The sequence below is a fragment of the Protopterus annectens genome, chromosome 12.part0 (assembly GCF_019279795.1).
Source record: "Protopterus annectens isolate FY-2018-M chromosome 12.part0, PAN1.0, whole genome shotgun sequence".
Taxonomy (NCBI): domain Eukaryota; kingdom Metazoa; phylum Chordata; order Ceratodontiformes; family Protopteridae; genus Protopterus; species Protopterus annectens.
In genome coordinates this window covers 1,367,511,361-1,367,526,654 of record NC_056746.1, presented here as the reverse complement: position 1 = coordinate 1,367,526,654, position 15,294 = coordinate 1,367,511,361, and the positions used below count along the sequence as shown (strand labels likewise).

The 15,294-nt window shown below is 38.6% G+C and overlaps 1 protein-coding gene across 1 annotated transcript in view; it reads left to right on the top strand.

The window, feature by feature from the left end:
• Positions 1 to 15,294, top strand: part of ANGPT4 (angiopoietin 4) — a 1,038,655-nt gene that overhangs the window by 700,638 nt on the left and 322,723 nt on the right. Inside the window, exon 3 of the mRNA XM_044090423.1 lies at positions 776 to 897. Within this exon, the coding sequence (XP_043946358.1) occupies positions 776 to 897 (122 nt within the window). The remainder of the gene's footprint in view (positions 1 to 775; positions 898 to 15,294) is intronic.

Genomic DNA, 15,294 nt, shown 5'->3' with positions numbered 1-15,294 from the left:
AAGCGCACCTAAAAACATGCTGGCTATGCCCTTGCAACTCCCACTCTAATATCATCCACCCCATCCAACCACTACCTTTCTTTCCACTCCACTAACCACCTTGATTATAGCAAGCTCAGATTCTCATAAGCCTAGTACTTATTATAGAGCAGGAACTTCTCATTGTAACATTTGTTAATGTCTGTTATGTACTTCACAGATAAATATTCTAGTTGTCTACTGATGTACTATGTTCTTCATCTGTAAATATGTTGTAAGTAATTGCTATGTTAAATTGTTAATTGCTATGTAATCCAATGTAACTACTGTCTGTTTATTTTACTGTGGAGCTTTTCTCCTCGGGCCTTCGCTGAAAATGGACCTACGTCCAGTCGGACACTCCTGGTCAACAAATTTAAATAAATAAATAAATAAATAAATAAATAAATAAATAAAAATTACATTAACATTATGTTAAGTAAGAGTTCTAATGTACTAATTATACTGAGAAAGAAAGCAGAAAGCATATTCTGCTGAACTTATTACCCTAAAAATCATTTTTAAAGTTTATGTAGAGACCATCAATATTCAAATTATTACCAAAATAAAGTATGGCATGTGAAATTCAATATTATTCATCTCAGCAATGTGTAAGTTTAGTGAGGTAGTGATTTGGCAAAATGGCCTTGTTGTTGTTCTTATCTGGCATTGTTTGTAGCGCATCTCTGAATAAGCATTGCTAGGCTTTAAGTTTCATTTTTTTAACTGACAAATGGTGTCTTTGTCTTCAATGCAGGTAATGAACCAAACATCAAGAATTGAAATCCAGTTACTGGAGAATTCTTTGTCCACCAACAAACTGGAGAAGCAGCTAATACTACAAACAAATGAAATTCAGACTCTTCATAGCAAGAACACGTGAGTATTTTTTTTCTGTCAAGAAGAAAGCATCAGTATCTGTATGTATTGATGGAGCATGCAGATAGGTTTGCATTTTAAATCCTCAAAATGTTTTTCCAATTTGTTTTTCAACCTGTGAATTTCTGCATAATTCATCAAAGTGTGGCACTAATGGCTGTGGTTTATGTAAAAAAGTAAAGCAAATTTCTAAACATTATATCTACAGAACAATTCGATTCACTTTAGTAGATGAACTCACTTAAGTAATTCACAAGTAGCTGTTCATAAAAAATGCTTTTCAACAATCCAAGCTACAAAATATATGGATATTTTGAATGACTACATGGAATCTATGCTTTTAAATATCTTTTATTGAAATTTTGAGAGCAGAAAACACACCAGCATAACTAAAAATAACTATTTACAGAGATGTGTATATCAGTTCTTGATATATGCAATATTGAAATTAATTGAAAAATCATACTGATCATAGAACATAGGTTAATATTTCTCTATTAATGGGTTCATTTGTATCCCATAATTATAGTCCGTGGTTTCTTTGTTTTCCTCTTAATAGTAGATTTTCCTTTACAAAACTCAACACTGACAGTATATATAAATCCTGTAAAGGAAAAAATAACCTTGTTTTTTTAATTCTTTCCAGTTATTCTCCTTTCTACTGTTAATAAGAAAAGTGGGATTTGAAAGCTAAGCACACATTCAGGAATTGGAACATTAAACAACGCCAACAGTTTACTAACATAAATGCATTAGATCACAATGCTTGCATGAATTATTGAAGTATTTCATAAAAAGTTGCAGAATTTTGCAGTCATAAACTATTTGCTACCAACATGTTTTGGTTAAAGACTTACACCTCTAACAAGTAATACCTTCCTTTTGTATATAATTTCAATTCTATTGACAGTGATAAATGATCTGTGTAGAAATTCCCAAAAGCATGATCACCACAATGAAGACAATGTAGTTTTTTGAAGGTATATAATTTATTTCTTTACTTTCCCTTTGTTTACTGGGAAAAATTGGCTTGTAAGTGCACTTTTTCAGGGGTTGCCAAGGAAGAAAAGCCTCAGTGAAGAAATGTCATTGTATAGTTTTATCATTTACAATCAGTTTCATTCATGAGCAACATTAATACAGGGATGTATACGCAGTGCAATATCGTCACTATGCATAGACTGACAGGTTTTATGTAAGAATATTGGTTACTATAAATACTTGTTGAAAATCTGGGACCTAATGCAATACGATAAAGAGTGAGAGCAACTCAAAGAAAGGAAGGAGAGGAAGAGGCATGAGGAAGACAAAGTAGATGAGAGGGCAGAGGAGGGTAGTGTTGTGATAATAGCACGTTACATTTTGAACAGCAGATTGTTATGGCACAATTGTATATATCTGTATTAATACCAGTTTACTCAGGTGTTGCTTTAGACAACATTTAAAGTATTTCAGGTTGCAGGCTGTTCTTAAGTGGAGCTGGATTGTATTCCAACTATTAGCAATGCATTGTGGGTACAGAGAGTATCCTGCATTGTTGTTAGGTTTGGTTATGGAGACTAACAATTTGAAAGTGGAATGCAGAGGTCTCTTAGTAGTATAAGGTGGAATGGTGGAGTGATGTGAATTTTTCAATGTTGTACAGTGGTTTGAATGTTGTAATTAATTATGAGTACAATAGAGAATTATCTAGGTTGAGGCAGTTTAGTTGTGATCTGCATTGTTGTTCAGTTGCAAATTTGGCTACTTTGGCTGACAGAGAGGAGCTGAGACTGGGTAAGCTAGGACAGGCATATAATAGGGTGAGACATAGCTTAGCATAGTCAGTGAGGTAGTGTGTTTCTTTATAGAGGCAGCCTAGCTTTTGGTGTGTCTTCTTTATGGCTTACTAAATGGGAGAGATCAAATTTCAGGTGGTCATCTATAATCACACCTAGTAGTCTGGGGTAGGATACCAATTATATATTGGTCTTGCTGGATGACAGTATATTTAACATAGTTTTTGGCAGGAGAGAGAGTTAGGGGTGAACTGTAGTAGTTTATTTTAATTTTTGGGATTCAGGAGTTGTGTAGGGCCTAGATGGAGGCTTGTGAGACTCTCATTGATATAGGAATGAAGGCACCATTGATCTCAATCTGCAAACCATTCTGCACATGGCAGGGATCAGAAGGGATTCTGTGGTTGAGTGACTCTTTCTATGAATACTGGAACCGAAATCTCAATGACTGGCTCAGTGAAACGGATTTGAACACAAATGCTGTTACAGATTACTTGTACTTGTACCGAAGTATGGTTTTCAAATGAAAAAACAAAACCATTATAGAACATTACTATTAGAAAATATATATTTAAAGGGATTTATTAATAGAAATCAGGTTCCTAAGGGTTTAAGTGTGTTCAAATACCCTAACAGAGTGGAACCAGGAAGAGATTTCCAGAAAGAGCTGCTTGAAATAGTTAATAATTGTGGGATTAATCTGCTAAAAGTCATGGTAAAGAACAATGTGATGATGCTGCTGAGTATGTGTGATGAGATTATTCAGCTCGGTAATAAGATCCACAGTAACCTGTTATTTACATTTGAGGAACATAAAAGGAAATATTTTTTGTACTGAAAGAGACTGATGATACACTAGATAAACTGGAAAAACAGAAGGTATCTGAACTTGAAAGAGACCAAAATGAATATTTAGAAGGTAAAGCATACCAGCTACTGAAGTTTTATAGGCACAATTTGTCAGCTGAAGTTGTAAATGATAGGAATAATGCTGTTGAAATTGTCAGTGATTGAAATATATATGATGTAGGAAACCATGATGATGACATTCTGTTTAACTTTCAGGACCCTTCAGAATCCCCCCCCCCTTAGGGAGATCAGACAGAATAAGGAACAAGGAAATATGTGGAGTCGACAGAGAATTACCATCACAGGGGCTACACCAGACAATGGAGAGGAAGTGGTTAAAGCGTAAGAGGAAAGAATTAAATGTTGTAGGCGAAGAAGTGGGTGTTAACTCAGTACATGGTACTACAGAAGGAATTACCTGGACCTTTAATAATTTTAATATCTACAATTACAGCCCATTTTTTCTTTACTGTCTAAGGGATTCACCTTCATTCCTATGCACAAAACAGAGATAAGTGAGGTCATAAAAAACTTGAGATTATTTTTACAGAAAATAAATCTATCCATTATGTTTGGGAATCAATGAAAAATAAGACTATTTACAATCCCCTATTACATCCTATTTTGGTGAATTTTGAGGTATTAGTTGAGCATGACATTAGGACTTATTTAAGTAAGAACAAAAAAGTATGCCTAATTTTCAGTATTCTAAGAGCTCAATCTTGAAAGAAGCTCAAATAAAGAAGTAAGAATTATGAAGCCTGATAAGGGAGGGGGTGGTCATAAAGGACTCCGGGATTTATTCAGGTAAAATGCTAGACTTGCTTAACAGCAAATCCAGGTATATACAGGTACCCAACAATGAGATAAATACAGCCAATAAGAACATTCACCTAGCCTTGGGAGATTACGTTTTACAACAAGTTATTGATAAAAATGTGTATGCCTTTTTATGCAATCCAAGACCATTCATACTGTTAATTTTTGGGATACCTAAGGTTCATAGAAATCTCAATTATACACCCCTCAGGCCTATAGTAGCAGCAACTGGGTTGAAAATGTACCCCTCGTGGTTTATGTAGATAGAAAACTGAAATTCATACCATCTTTGAACAGCCATCTTCTTGTGGATTCATTGGATTTTTTTAGTTAAAATCAGTGAAAACAACTACCATCCAGATGCTATGTTAGTTACTATTAACATCCAAGATTTATTTTCAGTCATCACTCATTTAGTTGGACTAGAATGGGTTTCAGATGTCATTATTAAAAATAAATACTTATCTAACACACAGCTAGACTTAGTGGTGTTGAGGTTAGAGCTTGTGTTAGATAATTATGTTTTCTATGAAGGGAAGTGCTCTAAGCAAATTAGTGGGGTCACCATGGGAGCGGTGTGTGCTCCCCTTTTTACTAACCTAGTTCTATTGAATTGGGAGCAGAATTATGTGTTTATCTCAACTTTTTATCCTAAGATGTCAGTGTACCTTAGCTTCCTGGATGATATTTTTATTATATGGAAAGGCACAATAGACAAGTTACATAAGGTAAGTTGTTACATAAATCAAACAACTGAGATTTTGAAATTCACTTATAATGTGGAAACATAAGGAGTGAATTACTTGGATGTAAAACTCACAAAAGATCTGGTCAATAAGAGATTTAGATTGAGAATTTATAAGAAAAATAATTTTACCAACTTCTATTTACATTAAACTACTAGTCATCCTTTCCACCACAAGTGAAGTACAATTGAAGGGCAAATGGTTCATGTTGCCTGTATGATATCTAATTTAGGAGACCATGAACAAGAGCTTATTTATGTGTCTCATTGAGTGGTCATACCCAGAGTCCTTGGTTAATAATAAGGGAAGAAGTTCTATAGGGATAGGGTATGAAGTATGCCCGCCTGCTTAGTTCAGGTAAAATTAGATGGACAGTTTGTTTAGAGATGTGATGGTTATGCAACACAGGACCAACAAATATCTAATGAAGGGGCCCATACAGACTTAGGGTTAGATAAGAATTATACAAAGCCCTTAATATTGAAGTTAGGCTCTGACATCGAAGAAATACAAAAAAAATAATACAGAAATACTGGGACATTTTTTTCCAAAATGCCCAATAGACCAGATGTCTTTTCAAAACCACCCCATATGGGTAAACAGAGGGCAAAATATAAAAAAATCTATTTGAAGGCGGTTTTAAAAAAATGAGTGATGCAAATTCACATAGGAAAGTGGACACTTTTAAGAGTTGAATGTATAATCAGTGTAAGCACATGGCCCACAGAGGAGAGCATCAGCTAACCACAATACAGAACCCATTACAACTAAAGGATATTTTAATTGTTCCTCCCAGGGAGTGGTTTACTTGGGTTTCTGCCAAGTCTGTTTTGCTTATTATGTGGAAAAGACAGAGAGACAGTTAAAAACAAGGGTCTATGAGATCCAATATGAAATGTCTAAGTCCAGTGAAATAAAGGCACTTTATAAACATTTGAAAGAATGGGAAAAAGGACAATTTCTTCTCTGGGTGTTGGAGCAATTTGAACCAAGCCCCAGGGATGGACGATAGGGAAACTCTTTTAGAATACTGTGAATTACTGTGGCAACTGCGTTTGAATGCAGGGACACCCCAGGGGCTAATTGGGCACCTTCATTAGGTCCTGTGAAAAAATGAGAGCAGCCAAACTATGAATGAATTCTTGATCAGGAAAAAATGTATTTAAAGTTTAAAAAGGAAAAAAGTGAACTAAATAACATATTTTTGTCAAATGATCTTGAACTGTGATTTTAGCATGTGTATATGGTTTATAAATGTTGTACTGTACTTTGGCAGGAGATGATGTAAATTAATTATGCAATGACTGATTTAGATTTGATGTCGTTTGGTATAAATTTAATTAAAAAAAGAATGATTTTATTCTGATGAAGCCTTCAAGTAAGACAAAAGTGCTAAATCAAGTAAGAAAATTCTTGAAATTGTGTGTTTCTGCTGCCATTATTTGTGTGGAACATTTTCAATTTTTAGCCATTTGCCAAGGTTGGTTTTGGTTATTAGGCTTTTTACCGTGGGTCCAGCTCATTTTGGTTTTAGTTAACAGGAAAGAGTTAATGGTGTTTATATAAATGTATGTATGTATGCATTGGTGCGTATGTCTACGTCTGAGCCTGTCTTGTTTAGTAATAAGTGTTACACAAAGGCTGGTGCAGGGTTAGCGTTAGGACTTATTACTAAACCGGTAAACTTGTACAGGGAGAAACAGCCATGAGCAATATTTAAAATATTGCAATGAATGTGGCAGTTTTACTAGACTCATTTTAAACAAATACTGGATATGCTATCTGCAATGAAGCTTTCATAATTCATAAGTTGTCATTGTTGACAGACATATAACAGAAGGAAGCCATCCTGGGACAACATGCAAACTTTAACCGATAAAAACTGTGTGGTACGAAAAACTGTGCAGCCTACTTAAAATGTATCAAACAATTTGTTAAAAGTTAAGTGCTTTCAACACAAAAAAGCACACAATACTGGGACTTCTTCACAACACTATACCATGTCAATACACTGTGAATGTTTCTATTGTTCCTATTTTGAAAAAGAAAGCCATTACTTTATAAATGTAAGTTTTAATTTGTATGCAAGAATTGCATCTTCTCATTACACTGGTTATTTTAAAGTATTTTAAGGTTAGGCAACCTTTTTGGTATTTTTTAATTAATATATTTGGTTAGCTTTTAAACAAGTTTTTATACTTAGTTTAAGCTTGTATTTATAATGTTTCACTTAATGTGAACTATTGCTTTGAGAAGTCTTTTGGTAGTAAATTGTTTAATTGGTTTAATTAATTTATTCTTCTATATAATGACTTGTATTGACCTGGTATATTGTTCTGAAGAAGTCACAGTATTGTGTCTTTTTTTTGGGATGAAAGCGTTTAACTTTTAACAAGTTGTTTCATGCATTTTAAGTAGGCTGCAGAGTTTTTCCTACCACACAATTTTTATGTGTTTAAGTTTGCATGTTGGCCCAGGATGGTTTCTTTATGTTATTAGTTTGTTTATTAGCCACCTGCATTTCTCTGCTTTATTTTTTTATTGTTGACAGACATGATGTTTAGGCAAACATTCCCAGAGTGTTTTATGTCAGTGGCTGTGTCTTGTTCAGACCTGGTGTCAAACACACCACTGAGCTGGTTTTATTCTTTTTTTTTGCCAAATCGTGTTGTTCTAGTTAGAGAATAGACTCCCTATCCTTTACAACTGTGCATAATCATCCGAATTTGTCCCTGACTAACCCCTTGGATATAATTGGATATAGGATCTCTTATACCTCTTGAAATCACTAGACCATTCTAATTCATACTTAACAATATTACGAGGTGCTTTCCTTTGAATATCAGTTTTCCCATGTCTCATAACTTTCTGGTTTAAAAGCCCACATTTGCGCTTGTTTCCCACCTCTCCTGTAACTAGTCTAGTCCAGATACAGAACTGTTTGTAAGCTTCTGAGCAGTGCCAAAGTCTGCTCTTCAATTTTTCCTTTAGAGTTGCTAGTTCTCTCCTCTCTTGCACTTTTAATAGCTTATTAGTCTAGCACTTTACCAAACTTCTTGTAGCAATTATTGTAGCACACAAAAGTGCTACCAGCACTAAAAGTTCTACAAGAAAACAGATCCAGTACTTATTATTAATGCCCACCCCTCCAGGCATGTCTAAAGGTTAGTTCCCTGTGCTTTCTCCTATTAACCTGGTGAACTTGGGCATACTGAGGCAATGTATCAACTGCCTCATGTACACCGACAACCCTCTCATCTTACCTCCCAATACTCACACTTGCGAAAGATGCACTTATATATCCAAATTGGAAGCCACGCAGTCTCCAGCCAAGATTGGAATAGCTGGTTAAGAGGAGAAGGGCAACACTTGCACCACACCACATGGAACACAGAGCCCTTCAGAACACACACCAGCACTGCCTTCACATAAAAACACAAACAACACACCCACCTTCGCGTAGGCTCTCAGTAAAAATGTACCCAAACAGCAGAGACCTCCAAGGCAGACATGCACTGGACCATCACAACACAACACTACTCATGAGACACATAACTCTCTTAAACAGTGTGCCACTCAACCAAAGCCCCTAAAGCAAAACAGCATGCCCAACACACTAGTCATGGGTGACTCGACAGTGAGGTACACTGATGTCCCTCTCATTAGGTTGAATAAGGAGAAAGTAACAGTCAGCTGCCTGTCAGGTGCAAGGATCTGCCACATAATGCACGCACTCAGGTCCCTCAACAACAGGTACAAATATGACTCTGTCATTGTACATGTGGGTGTGAATGACCTGAGACATACCTCCCTGGACTACATGAAAAAAGACATGGAGGAGCTCTTGGATTATGTAGCCCAGGCAGGTATGACCCTAGCCCTGAGCAGCATCCTACCATCACCGAGAATAATACCACAGTACAAGCAGGAAAATGATTGATTTCAACAATTGGCTAAGTTTCTGGTGTCATTCTAAGGGGATCCAGTATCTGTGTGCCCAGGATGACATGACTGACAGACCTCGATGCTTTGCCAGAGATGGCCTGCATCTGTCACCCCTGGGCTTCCGGATACTGGCCAAGGCTCTTGCCACCCCTATAGTGCCCTTTTTTAGGCGGTGTTCCAAAGACAAAGTTACCACAGTAACAGCTACAAACAAATGCAACCTGAGGGTCATGCTGCTCAACGCTAGAAGTCTAAATCTCAAAATGCATGCGCTCAAAGAACTCCTTAAAATGGAGAACATCGAAATTTGTGCTGTAACAGAGACCTGGTTTAAGGCAGCAAAAAGCACCCCTGCACTACCAGGCTATAACTAATTCCACACCTTTCAATCCCAGAACATGGATTGAAGCTCCAAAGGTGGTGGTGTTTCCATATTCATAAAGGATGCACACACCTGCAGACTGGTAGCCCAACATAATGCATCAAGACAGCGATTCAGGTCATAGTTTGCTATAGGCCCCCAACGATGTACCAAGACAGAAGAAAAACAAACTTGCAGGCTGCAGAACCAAACTAACAGCCAACAAAAGTCCAAACACAAATGTAGATAATAGTCACACGAAGCAACAAAACCAAGTATTAAATCCACACAAAAATGCACGAGTAAATCAGAGGAAACAACTTTATTTACTGAACATAGAGTTAAACGCTTTTCATCCCACTATGTTGTAGGACTTCTTCAGACAAACCAGAACAAACTGCTGAAAGCATTTAAATAATCAAGTTGGCGCCAAACATGAGCGCCGTATCCCAGCACAATAAACAATAATCAAGCATTTCCATCGTATAGTAATGTTCTGACCTAATGTAATATTAGAAAACTGCTGAAATGTAATATGAAATATGTTATATATAATGACTAAAAATATGTATCTAAATACAATTGACTATAAATAAACCCAATGTGATTATGTTGTTCTAATGCGACCACATACAAATAATGGTGCAACAGGCACATCGAAGCATGAATTCTTACTGATCGACTACGTGGAATGAATTAAATATAGATGAAGGCTAACAAATGTTGTTACTAATAAAACCACGATATTTCTTATTGAGTTAATGAATAGTAAATAAAAGGAATAAAAAGACTAAGAACCAATATATGGGTAAACAAACCCCTCGATATAACAACTATATACATTCCTAGTAATATTCATGAACTGATATGCCAACTTTTCTTGGCTGTTCATTTGGTTCTGCAGTCCGCAAGTTTGTTTTTCTTCAGTTTGTCATTTTTACTTGTTTGCAGTAGTTCGTTATGGCTGAGGACGCAGTTTCTACTATGACTTCATCTCCACTAAAAAGCCAAAATCCAAACGCTACAATGCTTATTTTAATTGAAACCCTGAGTCATCAAGTTGAAACATTGAGCAAGAAAGTTGATGCTCTTTCCAGCAATAACAACAATAACATCCATTTTTCATCTCATTCAGCAGGTGTTTTTAACAGCAGTGAATCAAATATGACTAGTAATCAGCCTGTTGTAAACATGCCAGATCCTGACAAAACGACACCTTCAGGTATGCACAATTCAGAAAATAGTGCACAAGAGTGTAATTTATTACAACGACTTGACAACAATATAGACAGATCTATTAGCAGCAATAATCAATCCAGTGGACTTAATGGAGCACCTAAATTGACCGAATGGTTAACAGAACCACTGTCACTTCAAATGCCAACTCACAGTGGTACAAGGGAGTAACCGGCCACAGATCCTACAGACATTTCGGTCCTGCTTAAGAAGTTTGATCAGATATTAGTGAAATATAAAAAATTGCAAATTGAAATAGCATATTTTCGCAAATGTCTAAGTGAAGGTATAGTTCCCAAAGGTTTGAGATCCTGGCAATATCCAACTGGCCTAGTGGATGGATCTCCCTTTCATCGAGAACTAACAAAACTTTTTAACAAACATGGCTGTGAATTATTGGAAGTTATCAGTAAACATTACCAGATGCAGTCAACTTCACTTATGCAGGAAGCAACTAGGATAGATGAGACTATTCAACAGCACATTAATTTTGTTCGTTAGCAGTACGATTATGATAGGATTTGTACAAGTATCGACCAATACAAGGGCAAAATTAAAGAAATTGAACAGGGACAGACAAGCATACAGTAATGGTACAGCATATCCTAAACCTCCCCCCTCCCAGGTAAAAGTTAATTCTGTTACAATACATAATCAAGGTGAGAATAATACATCAGAACAAGGAACTCATGGACAAAATACACATGATGTTACCAATTCTAATGATTCTGGCACAGTTTCACATCATGTTGAACAAACTGGTACAACTATAAGCTCTTCACCTCAAATTGTTCCATCACAGCAAGTAAATTTTCGGATGGGTGTTCCACATTACAGTTTGAGAAGGAACAATTATTATTCCAACAAGAATTACTCCAATACACGAGGGAAGAGGGGGAGGTAAGTACTGACTGGCTAGAACATCCTACCATACTGTATAATTTGGCTAGAGGTTTTAAAATTTTTAATTACATTACTGTAACAGTAGAACCAATTGTTATTGAATTACTTACTCGTGGTTCTACCTTTGTTCCTAGTAATAGAGCAGATATGTTACAATGTTACAACTGCCTCATGTACACAGACAACCCTCTCCTCCTCCCAACAAATTCCAACACATGTGAGAGATGTAGCCATATAACCAAACTGGAGGCTAAGCTCTCTCAACTCAGTACTGGCATAACCAGTCAGGAGGAGAAGGAAACCACACTCACTACAATTCCAGTCTCACATAGACCTACCACGACAGCAAACCAAACACATAATCACACAAAAACATACTCAGAGGCTCTAAATAAAGATCTGCCTAAGCAGCAGAGACGTCCAAAGCAGACACCCAAGCAACCGCTACCCCAAAACAAAACACGTGCAACACATATCTCACAAAGCCAGTGTGCCGAACAGTCACAGCCCTTAAGGCTAAACAACACACCTGATACACTTGTAATAGGTGACTCTATCATCAGGCACACTGACGTCCCGCTCACCAGGCTGAACAAGGAGAAGGTCATGGTGAGCAGCCTGTCTGGCGCTAGGATCCGCCACATAACACAAGCGCTCAGGTCACTCCAAGGCAAGTACAAATATGACTCAGTCATTGTCCATGCTGGTGTGAATGACCTGAGACGTACCTCCCTGGACTACATGAAAAGAGACATAGAGGAGCTCTCTGAGCATGTAGCCCAGGCTGGTATGACCCTGACCTTGAGTAGCATCTTACCCTCACCAAGAATGATGCCACAATATGAAGACAAGATGATCAATTTCAACAAATGGCTTAAGTATTGGTGTCATTCAAAGGGGATCAATGCCTGTCAGCTTGGGATGATATGCACGACAAGCCACGATGCTTTGCTAGGGACGGCTTGCACCTGTCACCCCTGGGCTTTCGGATATTGGCAAAGGCTCTTGCTACCCCCATAGTGCCTTTTTTAGGCAAGGCTCAAAAGACAAACCCACCTCCATAGGTATCACAAGGGATAAGAAACTAAGAGTAATGCTACTCAACGCTAGAAGTCTAAACCTCAAGATGCACTTTTCGAAACTCTCCTTAGCATGAAGAACATCGATATCTGTGCAGTAACAGAAACCTGGTTCAGGACTCGAGAGCACCCCAGCACTACCAGGTTATACCTCATACCATGCTTTTCACCCCAAAACTTGGACCGAACCACAAAAGGAGGGGGAGTATCGATATTCATCAAAGATACCCACACCTCCAGGTTGGTGGCAAAGCACGAAGCATTAGAGACTATCCATGTGCAACTAACAGTGGGTAAAACTGCCTTCCAGTTTATAGCCTGCTACAGACCACCCTCCCAAACCCAGGAACCCCACTCGGCCTTCCTGAGAACACTGGAAAATATGAAGGTCTCTCCGAACACCATTATATTGGGCGACTTCAACTACCCAAACATAGATTGGGAGCATTACTCTAGCTCCAACACCCTTGCCCAAAGGTTCCTAGAATTCATAAACTCAAATGCTATGGAACAACTTGTTACCACTCCCACAAGAGGGAAAACATACTGGACCTGATCATCACAAACATGGGGACTCTATGCTCCAGACCAGAAGTGTATCCCTCACTGGTAAGATCAGACCATAAACTGATCTCACTGGATATTCACATCCCGACCCCACCTCCTGCCCAGAAAACCACAGTGAAAAACTTCTCTAAAGCAAATTTCACACTCCTCAAAACCGAGGTGGAATCCTTCAAAGCCCCGGCCTGTGGAAAATCTGCCCAGACCGCAGAATCCTTTATAAATGCATTCTATGAACACCTTCAGGAATGCATGGATCATGCAATCCCAAATAAAACCAAGACCCAATCCTCCAAAGGCAGACGACCTGTCTGGTGGACCCCAGCCATAAACAAACTATACAATAGAAGAAGGAAGCTACTACATGATAGAGCAAAATCCCAAAAAGGGAAGGCATCTCTGATCAGTATTACCAAAAAACTAAGGGCACTCATAAAATCGTCAAAGGCCAGCTTCAAGAGAAAAATTGCACAGGACACTAAAGATAATCACAAGGCTTTCTTTAGTTATGTTAGGAACCTGGGTGGGAATTCCCAGATATGCTCAGAATTAGTCCAAAATGACAAAAATACACTGATCCCACAGACATTGCCAACATCCTAGCTGACAGGTTCAGTGCAAACTCTCCCCACCAAAGGACAAATATCTATCCCAGCAGAGTGCTGCCCCCCTGACATCTCAGATGCTCAGGTGGGAGCCGCCCTCTCCAAAGCAAAAAACACAGCATCAATGGGACCAGACGGTGTCCCAGGCTGCATCCTACATGAACTCCAAGAAGAGCTAAACCCAAACATAAAACTACTGTTCAATCTCAGCCTTACTACAGGATATGTACCCAAAGAGTGGCGTACAGCAACAGTGGTCCATCTCCACAAAGGTGGTGCCTCAACGGACCCTGGAAACTATCGCCCCATAAGCCTGACTAGCTTGGTGTGCAAAGCTATGGAAAGGATCATCATGGACCTCATAAATAAAGATATTGGGGACCTACAGACACTGGATCCTACCCAGTTTGGCTTTGTTAAGGGCAGATCCTGCCTCTTAAACCTGGTTGACTTCTTTGAAACAGTCACCAAGGCCATTGACGAAGGGAAGGTGGTCCACACAGCCTATCTGGACCTCGCAAAAGCCTTCGATACAATACCCCACTCGGGCATTATAGATAAGCTCACCAGCTTAAATATAAACCCCTATGTCACTAGATGGGTTGCAAACTGGCTCAAGGACAGAACCCACATGGTTAGAATTGCTGGAGCCATGTCAGACTCCAAACCAGTTACAAGTGGCATCCCACAAGGCTCAGTCCTGGGACCTCTCTTGTTTGGTATATATTTCTTGGAGGTACAGGCCAACACGGAAGGACTGTGGCTGACCAAGTTCGCAGATGACTGCAAACTGGGCACCATAATTGACTCTCCAGCCGACACAAGCATCCTTCAAAAGGGCCTCATAGAAACAGACAACTGGTGCCAGAGCCATGGCCTCAAGCTAAACGCCAAAAAGTGTATAGTCATCCCCTTTGGCAAAAACAAAGTGCCCACAGATTACCACATAGGTGGTAATCCATTAAGTACAGAAGAAGTAATTAGGGACCTGGGGACCCAAGTTGATAGCAATCTCTCATTTGACAACCACGTGGCCAAAGTGGTTAGAAAAACATTTTATATAGCCCACCTAATCATGAAGGGATTCACATCTAGATTAGGGGAGGTCATCATGCCTCTTTACTCATCCCTCATCAAGCCCATAATCGAGTACAATGCCCCTTTTGGGATGTACCTTACCAAACACCTGCAGCAACTGGAAAGACCCCAAAAGTACCTCACCAAGAGGATCAAAGGGCTCAAACAGATGCCATATGCTGCCTGGTTAAAGAAACTCCAGCTCTACTCAGTGGCATACCGCCTGCTCAGAGGTGACCTGTGCCTGATGTATAAGGCCATGTCCAACCCGGAATTAAGGGACATGCTGCACCTCAAAAAATCCAAATCCCATCGAGCTACACGCTTGATCCTCAGCACTGAAATAAATAGGACATGCTGGAGGGATAGATTCATAACCCAGAGGCTCCCTTCACTCTGGAATAAAATCCCAGTCCAGGTTAGGCAGAGTCCCTC